This window comes from Octodon degus, unplaced genomic scaffold, assembly GCF_000260255.1.
Source record: "Octodon degus isolate 3935 unplaced genomic scaffold, OctDeg1.0 scaffold00122, whole genome shotgun sequence".
Classification (NCBI taxonomy): domain Eukaryota; kingdom Metazoa; phylum Chordata; class Mammalia; order Rodentia; family Octodontidae; genus Octodon; species Octodon degus.
The window spans coordinates 5,486,089-5,513,604 of record NW_004524698.1 but is presented as its reverse complement, the minus strand read 5'-3'; the positions used below and the strand labels follow the sequence as shown (position 1 = coordinate 5,513,604).

Genomic DNA, 27,516 nt, shown 5'->3' with positions numbered 1-27,516 from the left:
ATTTTCCCTTTTTTCTCCACTATTATAAGTAGTAAGTACAAGGGGATTTGTTACTACTCTTATCACCTAAGAAACCTGTGCAGCAGAGTGTTATTTTTTCTTCTGCAGTGCCTAGTAAGTGCTGGTCATATGGTACAGGGACCAATAAATACTTTTTGACTGGCTATGATGATGGCTGAGTACACATCACTACTTTTCCAGTCATGCCCAATCTAGGTAGCTGGACAAGATGGAAAGATGTTAATTTAAGACCTACTATGTGCAATTTTAACAGTGTACAGGACCTGAAAAATCTTACAAATCACAATGAAGACTTGGCTTGTACACATTATGGTGAATAAATGTGATCTTCATAAAGAAAACTAAAAATAAATAAGCATGATGCAAAATGCCTATAATATACCTAAGATAACAAGACTGCTCAAGAGAGAAAAAAATCAAATCCAATTAGGTATTTTCAGATTACATTTTCATGCCTTTCTAACATGGGTTTCTGTACCCCACATCAAAGAATTCATCTTCTAGGAAACAGTTTCCTTGGCTCACCCCGTCTGGCATTGCAGTGTTATAAGGAGCATGGAGTGGATTTCCTCTCCGAGGCAGCCAATTTCCTAAGCAATTAAATGCTGTTTATATTCCAAACTCTGTGCTTGGGTTGAGATTGTCAAGCTTGATATTACCTGACTCTTGCCTAAGATGTATCCTCAGCTAGTTCACTCTACTGTAACAGCCATCTATTAAAATTTCCAATCTGTTCTCTCCTCAAGGGATCACACAGTACTTGGCAAAGGTACAGCTTTCTGAATTCTGCAAATTATACTCATCTATATAAATATATATATTTTTGAAATGGCAAGGCTTGCAAATTACTCTACCAAATTGACATCCCAATCTGCTAACCTCTGAAAGGAGAGGCAAATGCTATGTATCTCATACACGCATAGACACTTCTGCGCCCCTTTCTTAAAAATAACATAATGTAGATGCTGAGCTTTCATGAAATTCCTCCACAAGGTTACAGAACCAAGGTGTTAACTTTTGTTACTTCCAGGTGTACACATGATGAAATGGAGTGCAGGCCACGTAGATCACAAGGGGAGCCCATGCAGTGCCCTGAGCATTAGAGAAAAATGGTTTCAAGAGCACTTCTGGCTGAGAATGTTACTCCTCACTTTGCACACTCCTTATGGTGTCACAACTGAGTGAAGTGGTAAGATGATGTCTGTATTTGCATTGTGTGTTTTTATTTTATGAAGGGACAGCATTGACTGAGAATTTACACCTGTACAACATGCCTTTCCAGAGCAGCAGAACATGTACATTGAATACCTTGGCTTATAAAAGGGACATTTGGTGGGAATAACGGTTGCTCAGGGGTGCCTAAGCCAGACAGAGTGAGGGCTAGAAGATAGTTTCGTTATAAAGCACAGAATTTTCCCATGTTCCTAAAATAGGTGTTGAGATGCTTTTTATATGAAAACATTCACTCCACTTAAGACACTGTCTACAATACACCAGCTAGGCTCTAAAACACTCTCAGGACCAGTTACAAGCCTCCTCTTATCAGAAATCTGTAATGGTCTCTCCACAGTCTACGCAACAAAATCCAAATACAGCAACAGCCTTGCAGGTTCCACCATCTTGCCCAGACCAATTTTCCAGCTTCACTTTGCTCAAGAAATGCAAAGTCTGTGCCAAATCCCTCTCTGCTTCCTGTAGCGCTGTATTCCTAAGCCTCCAGACTCTGTTTAGAATGACATTATCTTACTTTATCTTGGGAAAAATCATGTTTATCTTGCATAGAGTCTTACATACCTAAGGAAAGCTGTAAGAATCTTTGGCCCTGAGGACTCCCCAGGGCTCTGAGGACACTAGGAACCTTCTAGTGGTGTTGTTTCCCTGGTTCAATGAACACCAGGTCAGACAACAACAGCCTTTTGGATCTGTTGCTGTCCACTTCTGCCCTCTCATTCACTGAGTTTTATTGTGTGTCAGGACACACATATCCATGGAGAGCACAGCTGAGGTTGCTCGAAAAGGCCAGACTGTCCTCAGCAGGTTAACAATGGCCGCCCAGGTGGCTACAGCCTCAAAGCCACTATTACTCACATGAAAAGGGTGTGAACAGGACAAGACAAACAGGGCTTTGGTGTTTGAGGACCTGGCTTTCCTTCAGCCAATGGTGGCTAACATAGAGGAGGAAAAGCACGCATAATGGGCTTCAGACCTACCTTTCAACTTTTCGGCTAGAAGGGCAGCCTCATGCTCTGAGTAGTGCATGATGGCTGGTGGGGAGGGCGGTCGGAGCCGGTCCTCCTCCAGCTTGCGCCTGTGCCGCTCCTCACGGGCACGCATCCTCTGTTTGCATTCCCACTCATAGAAGTCATCTCTGGCCTGGGCAAAGTCTACATGAAGGCGACCTGAATCCTTTTTGTCTGTGCTAGACCCTAGTCGCATCCGGTAACCTGAAAGCAGTGGAAAGGTAGAGGTCCATGTCAGCCCAGGCATCACCTCATGTTAGGCAAATGCTCACTTGTTTCTTCTGCCTCAGGACAGGACACCTTTCTCATAGGAGGTGGGAAGCATTTAACCTCATTCTCATCCATCTTGAAATGCAGTTGAATCAAGCCTTTCACAGCTTTGAGGATAAACATTCCTCAGGGAGGTACCTTGGAGGGTCTCTGACCATGTCCAAGCCAATATCACCAACAGAGAGTGATCTTAAAAACTAGGATTATCATGATAACTTTCTTCTTCCCTCTGGCTTCCAGGCAGCTCAGAAACAAACTTGGCGAGTAACATATAGTGTTTTGCTCTACATTTTATGTCCTTGATTTCATATTTTCAATTTACTATGTATGACTCTATTGAAAAAGTTCTCTTAAGTTCTATTTTAAAAAGGTAGGGTATATATAGGTAATAAACAGTACCTATGATATTTAAAAGAATCTACCAAGTAAATTCCAGAACACCCCACTCATAGGTTATTGTTTCAATCCCTTAGAAAATGCTGCTCCTCAGTTTTCTCCCATCAGCTGCAAAAGCCACAATTACTAAAAAATGTTTTCAATACTATTTTATTTCCACTTATTATCTGGGGCATAAGAAGAATAGTTTACCTACTACTACCTCCTCATGGCCCTCTAGCACCTCACCTGGCCTATGGCATCATAAAAACCGTCCATGCAGTCTTTAAAGGACACAGGGGCTCCATGCAAGAGCCTAGCAATAGATGGAAAAAGTAGGGCCTAGAAATCTCTGGGTTATTTACTGTGAGCCATCTAACTTACATGAATATGAGCAGAAACCTGATCTGAGAAATCAGTACAGGACTAAAGCCAGCCAGCTAGCCTTAACTTCAAATGAACCTAAAATGACTTTGAGGTTGCTCTTCACTTTGGGGTACTCAGATTTTCACAACATAAATTCAGGACTCAGCAGGAACATAGCTCCCAGGGGCTGCTAGAGCAGAGAGCAGAATAAGTCCTTTTGCTATGTAGGGACTTTGCAAATGAAATCCAACTGTAAAATGTTAGGCTGTGCTGCGCTGATGTTCAAGATCTCATGGTAGGCTTCAATAGATTATCGCAGCATTTTGGGTTAAAAACATAGCTGAAAATCCCTATAGAGGTTGGCTTCTCCCCAGTAAGGCACTTCACACCTTTGAAAAGTTACAAATAAGATGTAGATCTCACATCTGATGCCTGCATGTCATTGAACCCTTCTGCCTCCTAGGTGTTATCTGAAAATGAAAAGACATTACAAAACTGATCAAAAATACAACAGCTGCTGATAGATGAGCAGAATTGATGCTAAAGCAAATCGTGTCTTGGTAGTTGGCCATGGAAAGCTAGCAAGTCAGCAGGCCATGGTGATACATATCTAACAGCTGAGCAGAATGAGCAGGCCAGCTGTCCTGACTGGCCAGGCAACTTCTCCCTGTTCATGCCCAGAGCATCACTGTTTAGACATTTCTCATTCCACAAGCACCCTCCCCTTCATCAAACATCATCATTAAGGCCTTAAAGAGACCTTGATGACGATGAGACTGAAATTAGCTTGGCCTTCACATGTGAACATGTTCCTAAAATTAGATAGGCTTTCCAGCTGGGCCTGGGCTCACAGGAGTGCACACTACGCAGGGCAGTGAGTGTCCTTCCTGCCCCTCCAGTGAGTCAGCCTGTTACAGTACCAGCACTGAGGCTGCAGCCTACAGGGCATCCAGGACACAGCTGGAGACACATCTGTACCTAGGTGGGGAGGTGCAAGTGAGGCCTGTACTGGGGCTTCCTCTTGCCATGAAGGGGTGGACTGAGAAGAAGCCATCAGGAGCTTGCAGAAAGGAGCAGGCCAGGCCAACGACTCAGGAAGAAAAAAAGTGTAGGATCAAGGCAGAAGTAGAAGGAAGCTCTTTCATATGCTCCAATTTGTGACTATTCAACTTTTCCTCTGTCTTACTGAATTTGACAATGGGTCTAAAAATTGTGATATATCAGTGTTGAAAAGTACTTTGAGCTGGTTATGGTAGATAATTGCTGAACTCTAAGAGGCTGATGCAGGAGAATCCCAAGTTTGTGTCTGACCTGGACAACTTGGTGAGACTATCTTTAAAAAAAAACCTTTAAAAGGGATGGGGATGTAACTGAGTGTGTAGGTACTGGGTTCTAATCCAAGTAGTGGACCAAAAGGTTGTAACCTTTAAGCTATTTTAACTCTCTCACTGAATCATATGGAGCAGAATTATAGCTTTTTTATTTGTTTTTGACAGATGTGTGATTAGAACTCAGGTATCTGGGACAAGGTTTGCTGAGAAATAAGAATCCTTTACCGTGCCTAGGCCACCTGTACTGGTAAAACAACCATGTACTGAATGGTTTCTATGTTGTAACTATGCTACATAACTGCCAGCTACCAAGTATCTCATACGTGAGATAACTTTCCTAACAGGCCCAGTTGGTGAACTGCACGTATTTCCATACTTTGGATAAGAGTGCAGAGATGGAGAGAGGTTATCAGGGTCAGGGCATATGAAACCCAGTGCTCTGAACTTTCCAAGTCCCTAGTGACCTAATAGCTTGTGTGAACTGCAAAATGTCCTTTTTCCAGGTCTGTCTTCCATCTCCACCATGGAATGATTTCAAACTTTGTTTCTTTTTGTAAGGTTTTACTGGAACAAGGGTTCTGAAGCACTCCAAATTGCTATCTAGTTCAGGAATGTTTCTGAATGTATTAAGACAACCTCCAGGCTTCTGCACAGAATGTCACAGTAATGGATATTGGCTACAGATACTAAGTCAAGCCTGCAAAAATGGTCACATGTGGTTTTTTTTTATATAATGTGTCTACCTTTCCTTATTGGCTACACCTCAGGAATATGGAGGTGGTATGTGGAGGGTCTAAAAAATGTCACTGGAAAGAATGAAGGAAAGGCAATGAGTTGAATCTAAAAAGTAGGCCCTTTTAAAGCCACATTTCAACACCAACTCCATTATTTATAGAGCTGGAGAAGGCCTTGTTGACAGACTCCATACGCATGTTCCAACACCCACAGAGAGGAAGGCAGCATTAGGCCCAATTTCAACATCTATAAAATTCTCCCACAAAAATTGGTACCAAAGAACAAGGCCAGCTAAGCAGGCTTAATGAACTACCAAATGGGCAGTGCTATTCGTTCTTATCAAAGGGCCCATGAACTGTGTACTTGCCTGTGAGGAACTCTTCTTGCTTTGGTATTCTGGTACTGAGAAAGTAAATCCACTTCTACAAACTAAAATTATTCTGAGAGAGTACTTTACTCCCCCAGAGGATTACATCCAATAATAATAATGGTCCTCAGTACTCATAATATTGCTTTTCATCTAATGAGCACTTGAGAGCATTAATTATAAACTCAATGGAATTCCTGAAGACTGATGGTGAGAAACCATTCCTGCAGTGAGGCACATTCACAGCCTGAACAGAGAGCTCTGGCAGCCACGGGAAAAGGCAGAGTTCCTTCTTTTCCACCTCCAAACTATGAGTACTTTACTGTGTATTAAGGCAAAAGGGAATATTCTCCTATTAACATCACAAAACATGACAAAATGCCTAGCAAACCCCTTATGTAATGCAAAGTACCAGAAAGGTAAATGGCTTTATCAACCATGAATTCCTCTGCAAAGCGAATGTGACAAAAATTCTTCTTGCTCTTTCGGATCGCTGTAATATCACCACACTGCTCAAAGACTTCTTGAATAATTTCCTCAGTAGCATTTTCTGGTAATCCTCCGACAAACACAGTCTTACACCCAGGAGGTCGTTCTCTGGTGGAAGGAGGTGGAAGATCTAATAGCATAACAAAATAGAGAGTTTTGTCTTTTATTGATTGGTGCTCTTTTCTGGGTCAGCTGGCAAAAGCCAAGCTTGCAGCCCCCTACTCTGGGCAGAATGACCTCTACATCTGTACCAACTTAGATTTTCTCTGAGCTGTATTTTAGGTTCCTCTCCCTCCTCCTCCCAACCTTTCCTCTTTGTGTTTACTTCTACACTGAGAGGCTGTGCTTGTTCAGGAACAAAGACAACGCACATGTTAGCATAATTTCATTTCTCCTTCATAATACGGAGGCCCAAGAAAAAGGGGGGGCTTTCACAAGGTAGAAAACACAATGAAATGACAACATGATGAAAGAGCTTGGCCTGTTATTGGCTTTATCTTGTTGCCAGATAAAGAAGCAGTGAGGCGGAACAAAGGAAGCACACCCTAAGGATGCACACACAATACTTACTTGGCTGTGAAATACCGTGCATGAAAAAATCGCTTTGTTATTATTCGCATTTAAATGAGCAAACCATTAAATTTGGGGGAGGTTTTATAAAAAGATAAAATTTACACTGTCACAACATCCTGCCTAGTTTGTATGTAGATTACTAAAGCAATCTCTTGAAAAGTCCACTTTCAAAAGGCAACACTGATTAACATGAATGAAAAGAAAACTCCTAGCTATTTAGACCCCCAAAATTAGCATCTAAGGTTAAATTTAAAATATTCTGGCCAAATTACTTCATTGAATGTATAGGTCCTTCAAGGAAATACAATTCAGATTAGAAATTCTGAGACACAGGCTCCCTCTTGCCCCCAAATTGCTAACTGCCAAATTAATGCAAATTTCATCTAACAAATATATTTCAGTTTTTCTCCTACAGTTGTGAAGATAGATGAAAGTGCTTATATATCTGACATTATGTTCTCCAGGAAATGCTAGACTTCACTGCATGCAAACAAATTCTTAATGTTGGACATAAATCCCCAAATCCCTCATCCTGGCCTCTTCTTGGTCACTCAGGGACTCCACAGACACAAGGAGACACCTCTGTACACTTCCTCAAATACAGATACAAAAGCCCCTTCCTTTGTTTGGATTACATCTGAAAATTAATGCAATGCTATTTCAAATAAAAGGGAAATAAATTTAAAATGATGAACAAATGTTTCTCACAGGTGTCACTTACTTGGATTTTGAGGGAAAAGAGTACAGCTTTTGCAGTGAATTATTTCTTTAACAACGGCCACTTCGGTTGGTGGTGGGGGTGGTACCAGCCCCAGGCCTGGTATCATTGGGTTAATGGGGGTGAGTCCACTCATCATGTTGAGGTTTGGATCAAAACCCGGGACACAGATTGAGTCTGTAAGGCACATGAAATAGCGTTTTGGTTGGATAATCTTAAATCCATTTTTGTTACTTCCTATTTTTCAGGAATTTCTCCTGACATAAGAAACAACACGACAGAAAGCTACTCCAGAAAGGGGAGGTAAAGAGGAGATAAACCTGAAACTACATAAAAAGTAAATTATATTACTTAAAATATTAACACAGCAGAACAGAACACAGCATATTAAAGTGTAAAACCATGCACCATAAAGCTTTGCTATTACTATAAATACAGTTTTCTGTTGTGTTTTTTTTTTTTTTTTTTTTTAACATGAGTGTATTGTTTACTTTGCCTTATGACCCAGAATGTCAGAATATCATTTAATGGTGAACTGCCCTGTGAATCTAATTGTCAGGCTGGTTTTTATCAAAAGAGCATTCTTGTTCAAGTGACCCAGATTTTGGAAAGTTCAATTTATATGTGCATACTTTATAATGATTACTCAGGTCATACATAATCTGTCATAGCTAATCTATTGCTCCCGGGGCGGGAGACAAAGTTTGATTACAATTACTATGGCTGGTTAGATACATGCAGGTGTACAGTTGGCTATATATATTTCTGAGTTCTATCAGATAATCATTCTTTCTTCCTAAGAGTCAATCAATAGATAATTGGCCTTCCTTCTTGAAATCTTTATACCCTGTATTTAAAAACTAATTCTAAATGTGAAAGGGATAAAAAGAATGGGATTTCCATATAAAAACTGAATTGATTTTTAAGTGTGCTAATGAAGCAAGCAATTTCAGAGATGATAGAGAGGGACTTTTTTTTTTTTTTTTTTTTTTTTTACAAGACTTCTATTATCAAAAAAGACAAAAGATAACAACTGTCGTCAGGGATGTGGAGAAAAAGGAACCTTTGCATACTGTCGGTGGGAATGTGAATTAATGTTATGGAATAGATAAAAGCAGAACCATCACCCAGTGATGTCCCTACATCAAAAGGAAAAAACATCAATATGTCAAAAAGACATTTGTTTTTCATGTTTATAGCAGCAGTAGTCAGAATAGCCAATTTAAGGAATCAAACTAAATGTCCATCAACAGATGACTGGATAAAGGAACTGTGGCCATGTGTGAGGGCTGACACAGGGAGGAGCATGTTTGAGAACAGCCTGTGAAAATGAGTGGACATCTAAGACAACAGAGGCAGTGGTGGCTTGGTATGGGGCCCTGTAAACAATCCCCCAGTACCACCGAGAAAAAAGGAACAAGAAAAACAAAACAAAACAAAACAAAACTGTGGTGTATATACATATAATCAAGTACTATTCAGTCACTTAAAAGACAGAAACCCTTTATTTGTGAAAATATGGACAAACCTGGAGGAAGTATGTTAGTAAAAGAAGTCAGGCACAGAAGGACAAATACAGACGGATCTTAAGGCTGAAAAGTTGATTTCATGCAAGCAGAAAGTAAAATGATGGCTCCCAGAGGCTGCACGGCTGGACAGGGGAAATGGGACATGCTAGTCAAAGGATACAGGATTACATTTGTGAGGAAGAAGGTCAAGACTTTTTTTTCTTTTGTATTTAGTACAGGGTCTACAGGGTCTCACTACATAGATCAGACTCATGGTGATTCTCTTGTTTTCAGCCTCCCAAGAACAAGACTTTTTTATATAGGAACAAGTTTAAGACATTTGCTATATAGCATGGTAACTATAGTTACTAATGATAATTTTTAAGGGCAACTCACTCACCACTGAGCTATATCCTCAGCCCTTTCTTTTCTTTTCTCTTTTCTTTCCTCAGATTGAAATGGCACATTTGAGATATACAAAATAATCACATTCATCAGAGAGAAGTTGTACCTGTACATGATATAACTTGATTCTTTTTTCCCATGCTCTTATCCTCTTCTCAGCCCTTCCTCCCCTCCTCATTTATAAAGCATTTGTTTTGATTTTCTTTTTTCATTTTTTAACTTTTCTCTTCTTTCCTATTTCTCTCCTCCCTCCTTGTTCCCCTCCCCATCTGAATATTCTTGTCCTATTTCACAATACATAGTATATATTTTAGTCCTTACTTATATTTTTGATTTCTCACACCAGAGTAGGGCCTCCAGGAGTATCCATTTACCTGGGGCTATCTCAACCTCACCCTTCTTTATGGAAGAGTATTACCCTATTGTATACAAACCCCACCCTTCTCTGCTCAGCAGCTGATGGCATTTAGGCCATGTGGCGATCACAAGCTGTGCCCCTATGAACACAGGTGTGCATATATTGCTGGAGCTTTTGGTTTTTTATTTTTTAATTCATTTTATTGAGAAAGAAGTAGCAATGAGACAATTTCAAAACAGGTTAGTAGGACAGTTACAATAATTAATACACTGCATATTGTCTTCATAGTAGTCATTCATAGTACAACATGGAGACATGATATCTTGTCTAAACAGTATTAGTACAAATCTTTCTTCCCATTGAACTAAAAGAAAGTAGCTGCATATTTAACCTAATTTAATATATACAGATATATATTTTTTTCACTATAAAATGGTCCTTCATTTATATCCCCCTTTTTTTTACTTTTGTCAGAGATGGGTATTCCATTGCTATTCAAATATTGTAGGTGCATGAATTCAGCAAAATAATCCAATTTATTCCAGTAGACCATAATAGTAGTGGGTTATTCTCAGGACTGGCAATGTCAGAAGTTGTTGACTTGAGCCTTTTACAGATCAGCATATTAATATGGCTTTACTTTTTATACCTTGTGTCTATACTTTCCTGCTGGATGGTTAAGACCAAGATAAAGCAAGACCTATAAAATAAAAAATGTAACTTATGTATCTGACAAGGTCAGTCAAATCCCCTCAGGATTTACCCTGAAACCATGTACAGCAGGTTGTAGATCTTTTGTCAGTGTCAGCCATGTGGATGAGTCACAGCCATTGCTTAACCAATTTGCTCTTTGTGAAAGACTGAGAGAATGTTTTCTCTCTAGGTGACTCTCCTTAGGCACACTCTAGTTCATATGTGGCCAGATAATCTCCTTCATCAGAAAATACCTCCACATGCTCACTACCTGCTTCCTTGCTCTGAAAGGTGGAAGAGGCCTGAGGCAGGCACTATGACAACTGCAATCTTTGTTTACTAGGATATTCTAGAATGATACAGGAGGTTTGGCATAATTCTCTCCCTTTTTAAAATGTATTTGGTACAGGGTCTCACTAGGCAGCTCAGATTCATAGTGATCCTCCTGTTTGTAGCCTTCCCAGTGCTGGGATTATGGGCATGCACCACCACGCCCAGACTCTGTGACCAGTTCAGCCCACCTGGGAGTGGGGCTGGCACTGCTGGGGATTGAACTCTGGTCCCTGTGCTTGCCTAAGCAGGTGCTCAGTCCACTGAGCTATCTCGCTGGCCCCCAAAATTATTTTTCCTGGGTAAAGATAGTCAGTATTTCTATAGCTACCTTAAAAATGCCCATAGCTGTTGTGGGTTGAACAATATAAACAGTATGATCCTGATCTATAACCTAAAGAGATGTATCCTTTTGTTAGAAACTCCATTTAATTTGATAGCACGACAGCATGTCTTCAGTGAAATATTTTTATTTTGTGTATTTGTGTCTTTCTGAAATAGCCCTGCATACAAATGCCAAATAGGCATTTTATTTAAAGTCGCTGTCTTGACATTCTAGGCACTTCCTCTATAATCATACTTTTTAGTTACTAGCTCTATGACATGCACTATTTGACCAGGCTGTCTTTGCAAGTACCAGTGCTCCAGAACTCCAGGGAGCTGTGCCAATCGTGCTAAAAATTTTATTGACATACAAAAGATATGAAGGGTTAGAAGTGATAAGGACAAGATTTAAACTCTGGTTATTCATTTAATCCTTTAATACTTCATTGACATTATTCCCATTTTACAGATAAAGACATTGATGATTAAAGCAGTTAAGTAAAATGTCAGACATCATAAAGCAAGCAAATGACAAGAGTCTGAACTAGGATCCAGGTCTTTATTTCCATATTTAAGCACCAATTACATACTTCAACTATTTCAGTGTTTCTACTTACAATGGCCTAGTTTGACGAGTCACCAACATGCCACTATTCCTTAAAATGTTTAACCTTAAAATAAAACAAGGTTTTTTTTTTCTACTGATGCAGATGCTTGTTCTAAAAAAGTTCCAGAATAAAATGGTTTTTAATATCATAATCATTGAAATAACATGTTGGCTTCCATAATGAATATATTAGAAATAGAAATATTGGCAATAGGGAGATGGGCTTGTGCTTTTATTTCATCTTTTCCTGTGTTTGGGTCCATCTCTTTCCTTCCTGGTGCTGCCCTCATTATTGTGTCCCAGCGCAGAAAGATTTAAGACAGAAACCACTCAAGACTGCAAACCCTGAAATGGGAGCCCTGCAAATTATAATAAGCAGATGTTTCGCACAAATGAGACGAGGAACTCAGTGAATATATGGCCTCTTTTATTTTCTACAGTCCTCTATTTATTTTCCTGAGGACCAAATAAATAAATAAATAAATAAATAAATAAATATTCAGAAATGGTGACAAAAGACATTACCCCTGAGCAAAATGTTTTAATATACAGCAGGAGTTGCTTTGCTTTTTCAGACACATCAATATGAAGAGACTACGAGGCTTAATGAAATCTGCATAGTGAGTGCAGTAGCTTGAAAGGAATTAGCACTTAAATTATGTTGGACCTCAAAGGGTCTGAGATTTAGCATTTGTGCAGAGGGAGAAAGGATGAATTAGACTTTTTAAAAATAAGAAACCATTACTTTTTAACAATATATGAACAGATGGAAATTGTTTTCTCAAACAGCACTAAATCATATTATATAGTAACTCATTAAAGCCCATGCACAAACGTTGAAAATCTGAGAAAGACACATACACACAGAAAAGGTGAAGATAAACCAAATTTAAGGGTCACTTCCTGGTCTGGTGTGGAGAAGCTGCCCTTGTGAATTTCACAGATAATGCATTACAGTTTATTTTGGGAAAAGAGGGCAATGGCATAAGTTGCAACGTGAAAGGATTCAACTAAGTATACCGTAGAACTTTCTTTTAGAAACTATACTTACATAAGAAAAGGGTTTTTATATCGTGGTTTTGTCTAGCACGTCTCTGTATTGCTAGCTCCAAGCACAGAGCAGAATGCCGGAGCTTAGCAATGTTTCTTTTTGGTTGTCTATTCTCAACTAGAGAGAACAAAAACTACAGAGGAAGTCCAGCTCACTGATTTACAGTCCATGTTTTAACAGTGTGATGAGGATTTTTCAGTGTGGTTTCAGAGTTTTGTGTTTAGGATTCTAAAGGGATGGTAGGACAATCAGTTAATTAATTATCTCATTCATTCAGCATTTCTTGAGTACTTATGATTGACTTCATTCATGCACATATGCATTCTATCTATTTATCATTCATTCATTCATTCATTCATTCATTCATTCATTCAGCATTTCTTGGGCATTTACTGCTACCAGGACCTGCAGTCAGAGTAATTATCTGCAGTGCAATAATTCTCCACTTGGAAAATCACAGGGCTTACAGTAAAGACAAAGGATAGGGCCCTGCCCTACCAGAGGGATCACATATGAATATATGAGCGGAAGTTCCAACAGCCTTCCAGGAAGAGAACTACACAAGAGTCAGTTAGACTGAGGAACCCAAATAACCTCCTACGGCTCCATCATGGCGTGCACATGCCCACAAAGTACTGACAAGGGGCTACAAGGTGCTGACTGGGTCATGCAAGTCAGACCAGACCCTGCCACACACTTGCTTCTTACTGAGATGGCAGCCCCCAAAAGGCAGAGGCACGATCTACTACCACACTCTGCACAATCTGTACTATTTTACAGCCTTTCTTTGCTCTGTATTATCCCCGAGCAATAGTTTCAATCTTTTCTGCTGCTTCTATTAGACCTCTCTATACAGAGTCTCATATTCAAGTTTAGAACTGGATTCTGGTAGAAAGTCAGTAGAGGCCTTTTGCCTGGCAAGGCAGACCAAACTAGGTTAGGGTGAGTGGGGAAGCTGGGCTGGGCTGGGGCCAACAAGCTGTCAGTGCCAGGAAAAACTCTAGGCTGGAACACAGAGCACTATGCTCCAAGAGGATAATCACAGGAAAGGTAATCAGAGCACATGATGGCAGCACCGCTGGTCTCATCCAGGCCAGGGTGTCCTGCAGAAGAGGTTAAGCATACAGATCATTAGCAGCAGATAAAACACTGTCCAGTGTGGCAGGACAGCCACATCAGGGCACTCTGCTTCAGGTAATAAATAGGCTGTCCTGCTCGGGTTCAGGCTTCTGACTCAGTCCAGAGGGAATAGGGTTTGGCAAAAACATCACAGTGTTACAGGCTAGGAGGTGGAACTCTAAGTAGCAAGTTACCTATGCTGGGCCTCACCTGGAGGAGCAAGACAGGATTCACACATCAGAGACTGATGTTGGGGGAAGGTGGCTGACAACCCAGTTATCAGAAGTGGGGCCCCAGCTCTGGGCATGAAGCCTGTGTGGATGCTGAGTCCCAGGAGTGAAGGCTCCAGGGCCCCTGTGGCCAGAGGGCCTACAAATCCAGGGAAAGTCTAATGGGGGTCCAGGTCCCAGGCCATGTGCTAGAGGGCCTCCCCTTTCTCTACAAAGGTTTCGAACTTCACATATGACTTATTGTCACCCTGCAGAGAAGGTAAATGTTATAAGAACAATCTGTTTCCTGGAAGTTTAGGATGGGAGCCTTAGAGCAGTCTCCAATGGCAACTGACCAATGCCCCACTTTCCTAAGGTCAGTTAAGTACATGAACTTTTCAGTAATTTTTTTTTCATTCCATGGCTTTCTTTTCTCAAACATTCTCTTAAACCGTGTTGTGAACTGCTAAGGAAAGTAGTTTTTAGAAAGATGAACTTGAAGTCAGGGGATCAGAGCACAGGTGGGTGACATAAGGTTAACGGCTTCTTCACCTCTCTGGGGCCTCAGTGTGAGTGTGCATACCATGCCTGCTGCCGCCAGCAGAAGCATCTGATAGCACCAGGTGAAGGTGTAGCAAAGGGTGAGGAGTCCACATCTGCAGTCAGACAAGCCTGAGGCCAAGTCCTGGAGCTGCCAAGCATTGGCTGTGCGACCTTAGGAAATTTAACCTTTCTAAACTCATTCATAGCATCTTTTAAATGGATCAAATAATATTTATCATTTAGTGTTCTTGTGAGGAATAAATAAAATGTGAAAAAAAAGTGGCTGGTGTCGAGCAAATGGTACTCAGTAAATGGCAGCAATTATGTTAAACAAACATAATAAATATTATATAACTTTATATAAATGTAAATAAATATTACCATTGAATGGACATAAAAGATCATAGTGATGACAATGAAATGCTTCATTTGACAAATATTTGAGTGACTACCACATGTTGGTAGTTTTGCTAGGTACTTTGCAAGCAAGATGTTACTTATATGAGTCCTTTCTTCATGAACAGGACAGTCCATGATTAGAAACAGTGTATTAGAAAATGGTCAGATATGACACCTGCTGTGAGATATTAAAATACGAGTTTTATGGAACCACAGAGAAGGGGGACATTGAAACTAGCCTGGAAGAAGGGGTATTTTAAGGGTTGAATTGTGTCCCCAGCAAAAGACATCAAAGTCCTAAGCTCCAGCACTGGTGAATATAACCTTACTTGGAAACAGCATCTTTGCAGACGTGATCAAGTTAAGGTTCAGTCATACTGGATTAGAGAGAGCCCTATCCAACATGCTGCTGACCTTATAAGAAGGGAAGAGACATAGACAGGCCGGAAGGGAAAATGCCACTAGGACAGAGCTGCTGACCAGATATGAGGTGTGCAGAAGTCCAGGATGACAAGAAGAGCCAGCAGACTCCGGAAGCTAAAAGAAAGCATGTGCTGGACTCATCCCTACGTGCTGCAGAAGAACCTGGCTCTGTAACGTACCAGTTTCAGACCTCTGGCCTCCAGAGCTGTGAGAGAATAAATTTCTGTTATTTTAAGCTATCCAGTTTGTTATGGCAGTGCCAAAAAACCAATTCCAGAGGGGACCATCAGGGAAGGGATCCTGGAGGGGGCAAAAGCTAACTGGCTTCTTTAAAAAGGATGATTTCTGTGTATGTGTGGGCCTGTTAAAAGGATTACCCCCAAAATAGATGTCAGACTCATAAATGCAATGATATTTCTAAATGTTCTCATAAAAGAAATAGTCAAACCCAATCCCTTGGAGGCAGAATTGCTCTTAGATTTTCTCTTTGTGAAACAAACAAACCCTGAAAATTGCTACATATTTGTTGAGAGCAAATCCACAGCACACATTATTCGTTAACATAACAGCATACTTTATAAGGTAAGTGAATGCCTACAAGCAGGATTTTTAAGGATCAAAATTGAAAATGCGTTTATGAGCTTTCCAAAGAGATGTCTTCCACTTAACCCAACACGAGCTCCCAGAGTGCACCCCACAGCCCACCATGCTGGCTCTGTAGACACAGACCCCATTCCGTCAATAAAAGCTTCTGTCTCCTTGACTGGGGTGCAACACTGGCGGCAAGCAGGAGTGGAGCCATCAGCAGCTATTTTAAGCACTGTTGACTTGAGAGGAGATTTGTGTCTGTGTTTGAAAATACGGCATGACGCAAAGTGAAGGCTGTTTCAAAACTTCTGACCAAAACTGGTACAGAGAAGAAGTGACTGCTCAAAGAAGTCTGTCTGATCTTTTCAGGAACATATATGCAAGGAGCCTGAATACAGCAAACCGAATGCCTGGAGTACATAGTAGGTAAAAGGCCATGAAAGGCTCTGGGAATTCACTCGTGCAGGGCCAGGTGACTGAAGCACAGAGCCCGGCCCCTTTCTGCACAGATCCAGCCAGAGCCAGCTGCTTCGCGCTTCCTGGGCCTGCTAGAACACACTCCTTAGGCACAGGGGGCTCACAGCAGAGCTTCAAAAACCATGCCCGCATGTGTGCACAGGTGTGGAGGGATCCCTCTGCAGGGGCAGACACTGGACCTAAGTATGGAATATGAATGCTCAAAGCTGAAGCACACGTGAGCCCCATTTGTCCTATCTCAGAGGTCTAGGGACAAGAAAATAAATTGATACCTGGAAACATAAAGCAACTTTCCAAAAGTCACCTAGGTAGTCAAGGCTGGGACTGGAATGAGAACCAGGGTTTTCTGCAGCTTCCTAGACATTTGAGCTTTAATGTTTCTCTGGTCCACCATCCTTTTAGAATGCCCTAATGATGGGCACTCACTCTCTCCTCACACAGCCTATTCCATTTCCTGTTGGGGTTTCTTAATGAGAAATGCATTCTTATTCTTTGGTTGAGGACCTGGTAACCTGGAGTGAAATCTCCTGTCCTTGTTCCACACTCCTGGGCTACTGAGACAGGTCTCATTTTCTGTCTGATTGTTCCTATTCATGAACACCCTTTCTTGTCCCACCTCTGCACACCAGTTCCCTCCATCCTGCCACATGTGACTGTCCTTCTGTAGAGGACATCTTTTAGAACTCCAGTTTTATCTCTGCACAAAGCTTATGAAGAAGGTGGCCACCCCTAGTAGGGTCTCTCCCTGTCTTAATTCTGAGCTTCCTTCACCTCTAACTTAGTATAGTACTATTAAAAAGTGGCATTCCTATTTGATACCTGGGGAGGAGGGGTTCATGGAAAGCTCCACTTGTCTTCCAGTCATGGGATTCTCTGGGCAGTCCCCTCCCAGATCCAACACATGCTAAGTGATCTCGTTCAGCCAGAACACACCTCTCTTGCCTCTCTGAGGGATGATTACCTTATACAACCTGGCAGGAGCATTCTAAAACTAGATACAGAATTTTGCGTTCTCCAAATCTGCCTTCTTAGTTTCTCCTTCTGTCTATACCTCTCTTACGCTTACTATCTATAAAGCATCTGGACAAGTCTCTCTTAAAGTTTTTTCCCTTTCTCATTCATCAACAAACTGTTCCTTGCTGGTCAGCTTTGGCTGCAGAGGCAGGGAAGATCAGCCCCTGTGAGGCAGGGGATGCTTAGCTGCTTACTGCTTACCCCATGTATGCTTGGAAGGCCTGGGGTCTGGAAACATCCTCATCCACTTCTTAATTCCAGCCAGGCAGTTAGTCCTTTGCTCCCACCAAGATATTTTCTACTCTCTCCCTAATTTACCTTACCCCAAATGCCTTCCACATCCTCTGTACCCTCAGATTGCTGTAATCATCTACAGAAAAACCTTCTTAGTCAAATACAGTTTTTCCTTCCTTATAGCATTTATTTCCTCTGAATTCTTTGTAGATGACTTCTAGTGATACCTGTGAATAGGTTACATACCTTCAGATCTGGCTTAATTCCTTTAAGGTCACCACCCTTTGTCTCAGTTCCTAGTTTAAAAATCTCTGTAGGTAACCACAGTCCATCACATCTCTATGCTACAAGTACAGATCCACTTTGAAAGAACTTCTATACCAGACTGTTTGATCCTATGGCTGATTTAAGCTCTTCCTAGCTCTCATCGGTCACCTAAGACACAGATTCTGTATCTTCTTCCCCATCCTACCTTTCTTCCCTCCCTCTCCTGCTCCCTTCTTCCACTCCTTCCCCTGTACCCTTCCCACACACCTGGATGTGGGAGCAGTACTGCCCATGGGAAGCCCATAAGAATAGACCCTAATTGGGGCCTCTAAATTACTTCTTTCAGACTTCTTTCAATATCCCTATCTCATTAGCTAATGATTAATTTTCTCTCTGTATGATGTTCTGTGACTTTATACAGCAGGACAGTTACATAATGATGAGGGAAAAGGAACAGCTCTGTGCTCTGTGCAAACTGACAAGCTCTTGGTGCTACAGCAGATAGTAGAGGTGAAAACTGTTGAATCTTTCTGTGTGTGTGTGTGTGTGTGTGTGTGTGTGTGTGTGTGTGTGTTCTGGGGATCAAATCCAGGGTATTGTGCATGCAGGGCAAGAACTCTACCACTGAGCCACATCCCCACTCCAAAACTGCTGAATCTTGCAATATATGTTTATACTCAGTTAAGCACTTAACAAGTACTTCCTAATTTTTATAATCTATTTATAATTGATCTATCCTTGTAAGGAGTGGGGCACTCCAAGTACATACTGAAAGACTAAAGAGTGCACACCTACACAGTCCTTTCTTGTGTTCTATGCCTCCTGGCTTGAGACAACTCTTCCCTTTCTTTGAAAACAGGCTAATAGTCTGCGACTTCATGGTAACACAACCCCAGTGTAGTCAGTTGGTTATGACAGCATAGTTATTGTTTCTCAGTATGTAAGTGTCTTTATAGGCATCCTCCCTTTGAATCCAAACTGTTTCCAAGGCAATGTGCAGGGGCTAACCTTTTGATTTTATTTGTCAACCTCGATTCCAGTTTACAAAAGCATATGATAGCTAACATCTCATAAATTTAAAAAAGAGCAAAGGAAAACTTATCAATATTTAACATCAAAGAAAACAGGCACACCAAAGTATTTTAAAGAATTTATATGGTTTTCAATTTAAACTTTCTGTTAGAACAGGTTGAAACAACACAGAATTGGCCTCTTTAAATAAGCTCAGCATATAGCTGTGGACTGGGACTGTAAAGAAAGCCTTCAAAGGTAAACATATCACAACACCTCCTCGGAAATTACATGTAGATTTCAAATCATAGACTTATTGCAGGTTAATTTACTTGCACTACTAGGCTGTGAATAAGAAGTGGGTGACTTAATAGTCACCTTATCACTGGACCCAATCTCATCCTCGGCACACAGTATGACTTTCAATAATTATGTTAATGAAAGAAATGACAGGATTTACAAAATTCAGAGTTTACACTAAGTGGGGAAGAGAAAGTAATATTTGGTTGCTCAAACCATAACATCACTACCTAAATTCAGATGTATCTAAGCAAATAATATCTGATCTTCTTTACATTTACTTTATTAATTGAACAAAGACAGTCATATGGATTTTTGTTGGTTCTTCCTCTTAACACCCTTGGGAAGTGATGATGATTGCTTCTGTGCTCTGTGGACGATGAGATGCAGAGGTAGGAGAGCAAGGGTGTGCTCGGCACCATGGACCACATAGGCAGAACTGGCTCCAGGCATGCTCAGAGTGGCACCGCTGAGTCAACCCGCTTGCTGCCCACTTGGCCATGGTACCCTGGGGGAATGAGGCAGTGGGGCAGGACAATATGTCTATTCGCACTGAAATCCATATGAGGTGACCTAATAATGTCAGTCAGCACTTAAACAATTTGGGACTGGACAATTCATTATATACCACAGGATACACTATAATTTAGCAGTAGCCAAAGTAACATGGAATCCAATCAAAACAAGTTAAAAACAAAAGCATTGTTCTTCTATCAAAATCTTAAAAAAGAGGCATAAGGTATGTGTAATAAACCTAAGATACAATTCTATACTGTGATAAATGAAAAATAAAGATGAATAAATAAAGTATAAATTCTGATGAAAAAGTAGGAAGGAGGAAGAAAAAGAGTTGAGGGTAGAGTAAGAAAAAAGAGAAACCAGAGAGAAAGCAGCTTAGACAGGAGGAGAGTAGGCCGACTCTCAAGGTCAGCAGTACAGTCCTGTTCTTGCATAGCTGACCAGATTCAAGGCCTTACTTCACCTTAATTCACAATTTCCAGAAGAGGAATAGAAGCGATTTCTACCTTGACATGGGTGTTCTAGGATAAAATGAGGTAAAATATGTAAAGAGCTTCAAAGCCTGGATCACACACAGGGAGCACTCTGTGATGTCAGCTCTCACTCTGACGACACACCTTACATACATATCAGGGAAGTATACACATGGGGGTGTGTGTGCATGTGTGTGTTATATGTGTGCCACAAAACCACTTTTATATCTTTTTAAAAAAATCCCAATTCTCTACTTCCTAATGTTTTTTAAGCTACATTTTTACAGTACTATATATCCTAATTTTAAAACAGTACTGCACATAGGAGGAAATCAGAGGATCTTCCAAAACATTGTATCATACAGTCTCCCCAAAACAGACATTTCTTCAAGGATTTTGTGTTAGGAAACTTCTCCCTCACCCGCCATCCCAGAACGCAAGATGGTTTTCTGTGCCTTGAAATGAGAGCTGCAGAACTCAGTGCTATTTCCTCTGCTCTTTTTTCTGCCAGAAAGATGAGACAGTAACCCAAGCACCCGAGCTTGCTCACTTCTATGTCTGGCGTATCTTCTTTCCCCTTAAACCCTGTAATCCTATTTTATCCATCTAAATGAACATGCCTGCATTATGTGCATGTGTGCACACCCACATCTTTTTAATAAATTAAAATCCAGCAGCATCAGACTTTGAAAATATTTCATGCCATCTGAGGGCCTGGACAGACTTACCATTTGCATGCTGTATATTTTAGCTCAGCCAGCTCCGATGACAACCCGTACTGGCCCATCGCCTCTTAATTCTGGCAAAATCCCCTGTAACTCCAGTGGTTAATTTTTCAGAGAAGTAAACTAATATGGAATAATTTAATTAAGAAATTGCCGTTGGAAAGTAATTTAGCTTTTCGGCTGAGGGTGGCCTGCTCTGAGGAGCATTTCCTAGTAACTCGTTTCACAGTGCTTTCCTCCAAAGCCCATCTCTCAATGCTAGAAACGCGGAGAACTAATTTCCCGCATGGAAGAGAAAACCTAAACACTTTTTTTCTTGAAGATGTCAAGGTTAATGGAAGAGATGATCATCAGATTTTCATTTTAAATCATTCATTTTCTGCCCAGTTGTATATTTAAAGAATGCTATTGTTTTTCAGTTAGGGGGTCTTCATCTCATTTTCATTCCCAGAAGATGCACTTTTAAACTGTTCCTCAGCCTTTCCATAATATAGTACTGTATTTTTAAAACGCTTTTCCAGGTTTTTAATAAGCTGGTCTCATTACATCTCTCCCAGATTTCCCCCCTCTGTAGATTAAAAAGGAAACTGAGGTGTGGTGATTGAAGACCTTGGCCCTCAGCAGCTTGGAACCACGGCAGCAGCAGAATGTGGTCCACACTGTCTAGGCCACACTGAGTTTTCTTGCCTGGGGCCACCAAGAAGGCAGATGGCAGAGAACAGAGTGGAGAAGGTGGGACACACAGCACTGGGCTGCCTCAGGCTGCTTCCATGCTTGCCTGCTTGCTTGCTTTCTCTCTCTCTCTCTCTCTCTCTCTCTCTCTCTCTCTCTCTCTCTCTCTCTCTCTTCTTTCTTTCTTTCTTTCTTTCTTTTTTCTTTCTTTGGTACAGGGTCTTGCTATACAGCTCGGCCTCTTACAGCCCTGTGTCAACCTCCCTAGTACTGGGACTACAGGCGTGTGCCACCACACCCCATTTTGGTGGCCCACATGGGTTCTGGGGGCTGGCATGGTATGTGGTACTGAGAATCAAACTCAAGTCCTTGTGCTTGCCAGGCAGGGGCTTAGACTGCTGAGCTATCTCCACTGCTCCACCTTAGTCATCTTAGTGCTGCTATGTGGCTGAAACCTGCCCTTTTGACTTGACAGCATTTGTTAACAAGTGCCAGACCATATGACAGATATTTATGTGCTAGCAACTTACAAACAAGTAATCAATACACAAATGTAAATTACAGTTAGAATTTTTTTCTATTTCAGTGTCCTCTAGAGTCCCATAGTAGGGCTAAATGGCTCTCTTAAGCAGAAAGAGAATTCAATGTATTATTAAGTATTTTCCTGTGCTTTTAAGACTGTGCGGAAGTGACAGGTGAGGGAGGGTGCATGTGTACGTGCGTGTGACACTCTCATTCTTATTCTTCCCATGGTTCTTAGCAATGCTGGGCCATTCTCCATGTTAGTTTTTGCCAGTAAGTTTTGCAACTGGAAAAACTAAGGGCAGTTTTCTTTATTGATCCTGGCTTGCTCTGAGATATTTGCTCATTAAATATTTACGTCACCTACACTGTTGTGAGGCAAATGCTTTAGATACTGGGGCACAGGGGCAAGTCTGGGTCTCTGGCCTAAGGTGCTCCCTGTCTGCATTGACTCTGACACAGTCACAGAGCTATCCACACTAGGAAGAAACACTACAATTAGGGAGGCAAACCCAGCTTCCACTCTGTTGTCCAGAAAAGACTGATCACACCCTGAATTTTGAGTGGCTGTCCTTAGTGAGAGCATCTATCTTGCTAAGCCATTGTGTCCCCAAACCCAAGCACAATGCACTCTGTGAATACACACCAAGTCAAAGAGCAGCAGTCCTTTGGGCTGAAGCCACCCTTTAAAACCAGCCATTCTCATGGCATTTATCAAAAGGTTTTGGGGGCAGAGGGCTGATGAAAGCTTTGTTATTTATCTTTCTTTGTTCCTTACCTTTTTCCTCCTTTTAACACAAGGGCATTCTAGATCAGCGGGACCTCCTTCAGGCTGAGCCCCTATCAGATGTGTCCATGGTGTGCAGGGCTGAGGTTATAAAGGGGAGATTTGTTGTAGAGACAGAGAATACGGCCTTGCTAATCTATATCTGTTTGTTGCAACTGAGCAGGGAATTTCCATTTGCCAGAAAAGCCAGAATAGAAATGTTAGCTTGGGCATTCATGCCCATATTCAATTATGTTTTCTTGACTGTAACAAAAACAGCTCTTCATTTTTTTCCTCAAATACATTTGGTCAATCCAAAGAATTTAAAAACCATATCTTAAGTATTTAACATCCTTCTGTCAGAATGATGGGTCAGAGGCACAGGGAAGTGGATCATTTCAGAATCAAGTTTTTGTTAAACAAAGCTAAGTTAAACTGAAGCAAAACTGAATACATTAGAATGATGGATCAAAGGTATGTTGGGGGATTCATCACAGGGAATTCTCTGTTCCAAGTCTTTTCCTGATGTCTTGAAAAAGAACCCTGTGACACATGAATTACTCACTGTCACCAGCAGGCACCTGTGTTCAGATAGGCTGGGTGCTAGGAACACAAGAAGCTTAAAGACAAGTGTGTGTGCTTCATGCATTGAGAAAGACAAAAATTTTCAGAGAAAATAAACATGAGAAATTAAAATGTACCTTAACTTAATGAAAAATATCTTAAAACAAGAGCTGACACTGCATCCAGAGTGACACGCTATTCATGGCTTATGAGAAGAAAGCTCTATGTCTAATCCCAGAGTTCAGTGCCAGAAAAATTAAATCCATGGGGCTCCCATCATGCAGTGTTCCTGCCACTGTCTCATGGTGGGGCCAGGCCAGTCCTGTACTCTGTTACCCTCCAAGGCAGAGAAGTGGGAGTCAGGAGGACCTGGGTCAGCCCCTGTTGTCTAGCTGAATCCCACACCTGCTGGGCAGGCCTTGTGTCTGGCCTCTGCTGTAGCTATGGATGCTAACTCCCTCCTGGACAGACTTCATACCCCCTTGCCAGATGGCCAGCTCTGCCCAGGCCCAATGCCCATGTCTGTCTCTCACCCTGTTTCACACGTGTGTTCCTTTTGGATGTTCTTTTCCCACTAACCCTGTTCTTGGGTATGGTCCCTTCTATTTTAGGGGTGAACTGCCCTCTGAGAAAATTGTGCCATCAGCAGACCACTGTGGTTGGCCTTCAGGACTCCAGAGGGACCATGAAGGAAGGTATGGAGAGACATTTCTACTGTGGATTCTAAGTGTCAGGCACTTGCATGTATCTTTTGCCCTCTAACCTTCATAACAGTGATGCAAGGAGATTACAGAAGGGAGAAAACTCACGTCAACTGCTAGCTAGGAGGGGCAGAGTTAGAACTCAAATCTAGGTCAGTCCTATTGCAGGGCTTTTTGGTTTTACCTCTACTATTGATGACAAAACCCCAAACTGCAGTGTCTTGGCCACCACCCAAGACAGAACTGATCTTTACCTGGCAAACACCAGTGTGGTCATATCACTATTTTAGGCCAGCATCTGTTCTGTTTGGTCAGTGCCCAAGATCTATCAGTTGTTAAATATTTATGTATAATTATTGCCCTTATCAAAATAAGATATGTGGAAAATAATAAATGTTTGATCTTTACTTCTGGCAAAGAGAAAGTAAGTGTGACTAGATATTCATTCCCATGGGAAAAAACCCAAACACCTAGATAAAATACACGAAACACGGTTTCAGATATTGGAGACCAGGCAATGCAAGATAATGATTCTGAGAGAAGGAGAACAAACAAAAGGAGTCCTATCATTGCTCCAGCTTACTGTCAGGAGCACTTCCTGGCTATTGAACAAGGAGAAGGAACTCCGGAAGAGGTGACACAGTGAACAGTCTGAGAATTAAGGCAACCAGGGTTTACAGGGCATGGTGCCCCAGAGAAGAGAAATACACACCCTCCCCATATATCAGTGAGACCTGAAGTGGACCCACCCCAACTCTTGGGAACTGACGAGTAAATGTATGAGAAGAAGCTACACAAGGCTGGGGAAAGAACCATGTAAAAAGATTGGTCAATACAATTCATAGGGATCCTCAAAAGATTAGGAGAAATTTGTGTTTGCACAGGAGAAAAAAGCCTCATAATTCATGCAGTGTTGAGTAGGCTCTATAGAGTGGTATTGCCTAAGTAGTAGTACAAAATTAGTCACCTGATCTTTTATAACAAAGCTTCAAAGCAAGCCTTAAAAAGAAATGTAATATGTCACTGAATAGAATTCAAAGATATTAACACAGATAATAAAATATCCAACATCTAACAAGATGAAATTCACAATGTCTGGTAACCAATGAGAAATTATCAGGATAATTCTCCTACCTTTAAATATCTCATTTTATATGTCAAAGAGAATCAGGCTACATATGGCATGAAGACTAATGATCATCTGACCTGATAGCTTCTTCTGGATCATTCCAGGGGACCTATTAAATCATGAGAAGAGAATCCTGAGGGATATGATGTGAGTACGATTCAAACCAGCACTGATACTTTAAAGATGGGAGGGCCAAAGAACACAGGAAATCTCAGAAAGTGTGAAGGCAAAGAAACAGACCCCCTGAGGCCTCCAGAAAGGAACACTGTCTTGTTAGCACTTTGATTTTTCACCATGAGATCTGTGTAGACTTCTAACTGACAGAGCTATAAAATCATAAATCTGTATTGTTTTAAGTCACTTAGTGGCTTAAAACAATACAGATTTATGATTTTATATTTTATTTGTTATAGCAACAATGAAACAAATGAAAAGCAGAAAAATGCAACTAATGATAAAGAGATAAAACAAAAACACAAATCCACAGATGATAGAATTAATAAGTATGTTAAATTCTGTTCCATATGTTTATGAAGGTAGAAGAAAGACTAAATATGTTGGAGAAAGGAAAGACTGAAAAACTTCAAAGTGAACTTGTAGAGATGAGCAGTAAAACATATAAGATTAAATACACTGCATGAAATTAAATACATATGATATATTTTATTTAAAAATTAGTGAACTTCGAGAACAGTAATAGAAACTATCCAGGATGAAACACAGGAAGAACAATACTAGTAAAAAAAGGAACAAAGCATAAAAGTTCTGTGGGACAACTTCAAGCAGCCTAAAGTATTTCTGGTTAAATTCTCTGAAGGAGGAAGGTAGAGCCAGACAAATAAGTAATAATGGTCAAGTTTATTCAAATTTGGTAGAAACTGCACACTAATGAGAAACTAAATACATAGAACAAGAAACCCAAAAGTACACAAAAGACCATCAAAATAGACTATCTAACGCCAGGGATTAAGACAAATTTGTAAAACTATCCTACAAAAAACCCCCACATAATATTTATAGCGGATAAAAGATAAAACACATATCCTTCTTCTTCTTTTTTTTTTTTTTTGCAACACTATAAGCCCGAGTGTAACATCTGGGGTAGCACCTTTTTAAAGAGCAGAAAGAAAAATAGGCTGCAAAAACTAGGTTCTCTTGCCTGTGAACATATCTTTCAAAAATGATTTATTCATACCTACTAACCTGAAAGAATACACCACCAATAGATCTATATTGTGAAAAATATTAAAAAGGAAGTCCTTTAGGCTGTGGGTATAAGATTTAAAGCTTGATCCATACAAAGGAACAAGAGCTTCAGAAACAATAAATATGAGGCTTACAAACGATTTTTATACTTGTTAAAATTTTAAAAGATGATAGACAAAAAGAAAATACAGACTTATTTTGTGTTTATAAAATATGCAGATTTAAACATATAAGAGCAAACAATATATAGGCTACAAGTATGGCTCACATATTGTACACAGAGGACACAAACGGTAATGAAAAGACACTCAATCCAAATGACTACAGAGAAATAGAAAAAAGTTGGAATAACTAACAGAGTAGATAAATTAGTTAAGATTGACTTTAACCAATTCATACTGATAATCACATTAAAAGTAAATGATCTATGGCCGTGACTCATCCACATGGCTGCACTGACAAAGGTTCTACAATCTGAGGTACAGGATCTCAGGACAAATCCTGAGGGGATTTCACTGACCTTCTCAGACCAAAAAGCTACAACTCTTGTTGCACAGGTCCTGCTTTACCTTGGTCTTAACCATCTAGTAGAAAAGCATGAAGATGAAATATAGGAAGTAAAGCCATGCTGTTATGTTGAGCTGTGGGGGACTCAGGTCAATAATTTCTGACATTAACAGTTAAACAGAAGACCCAATGCTATTATGGTCTACTGGACATTTTTAGAATATCTTGCTGAGTTTACACACCTATAATATTCAATAACGGAACTTAGAAAAAATAGGGTATACAGATGAATGTCCATTTTGTATCTGTGTATTCAGGGTGGTTGGGATAGATATGTAGTTGCATTCTCTTAAAGAACAGAATGATTTGTTCTAATGGTGTTTGTAA

The 27,516-nt window shown here is 40.6% G+C and overlaps 1 protein-coding gene across 6 annotated transcripts in view; it reads right to left on the bottom strand.

Moving 5' to 3' along the window:
• Enox1 (ecto-NOX disulfide-thiol exchanger 1) overlaps positions 1-27,516 on the bottom strand; it is a 661,835-nt gene that overhangs the window by 154,988 nt on the left and 479,331 nt on the right. For all 6 annotated transcript variants that reach the window (XM_023700180.1, XM_023700182.1, XM_023700181.1 and 3 more), the window contains 3 exons: positions 7,489-7,662; positions 6,118-6,324; positions 2,232-2,465 (listed from right to left, as the gene is read on the bottom strand). In XM_023700180.1, the coding sequence (XP_023555948.1) occupies positions 2,232-2,465; positions 6,118-6,324; positions 7,489-7,662 (615 nt within the window). The remainder of the gene's footprint in view (positions 1-2,231; positions 2,466-6,117; positions 6,325-7,488; positions 7,663-27,516) is intronic.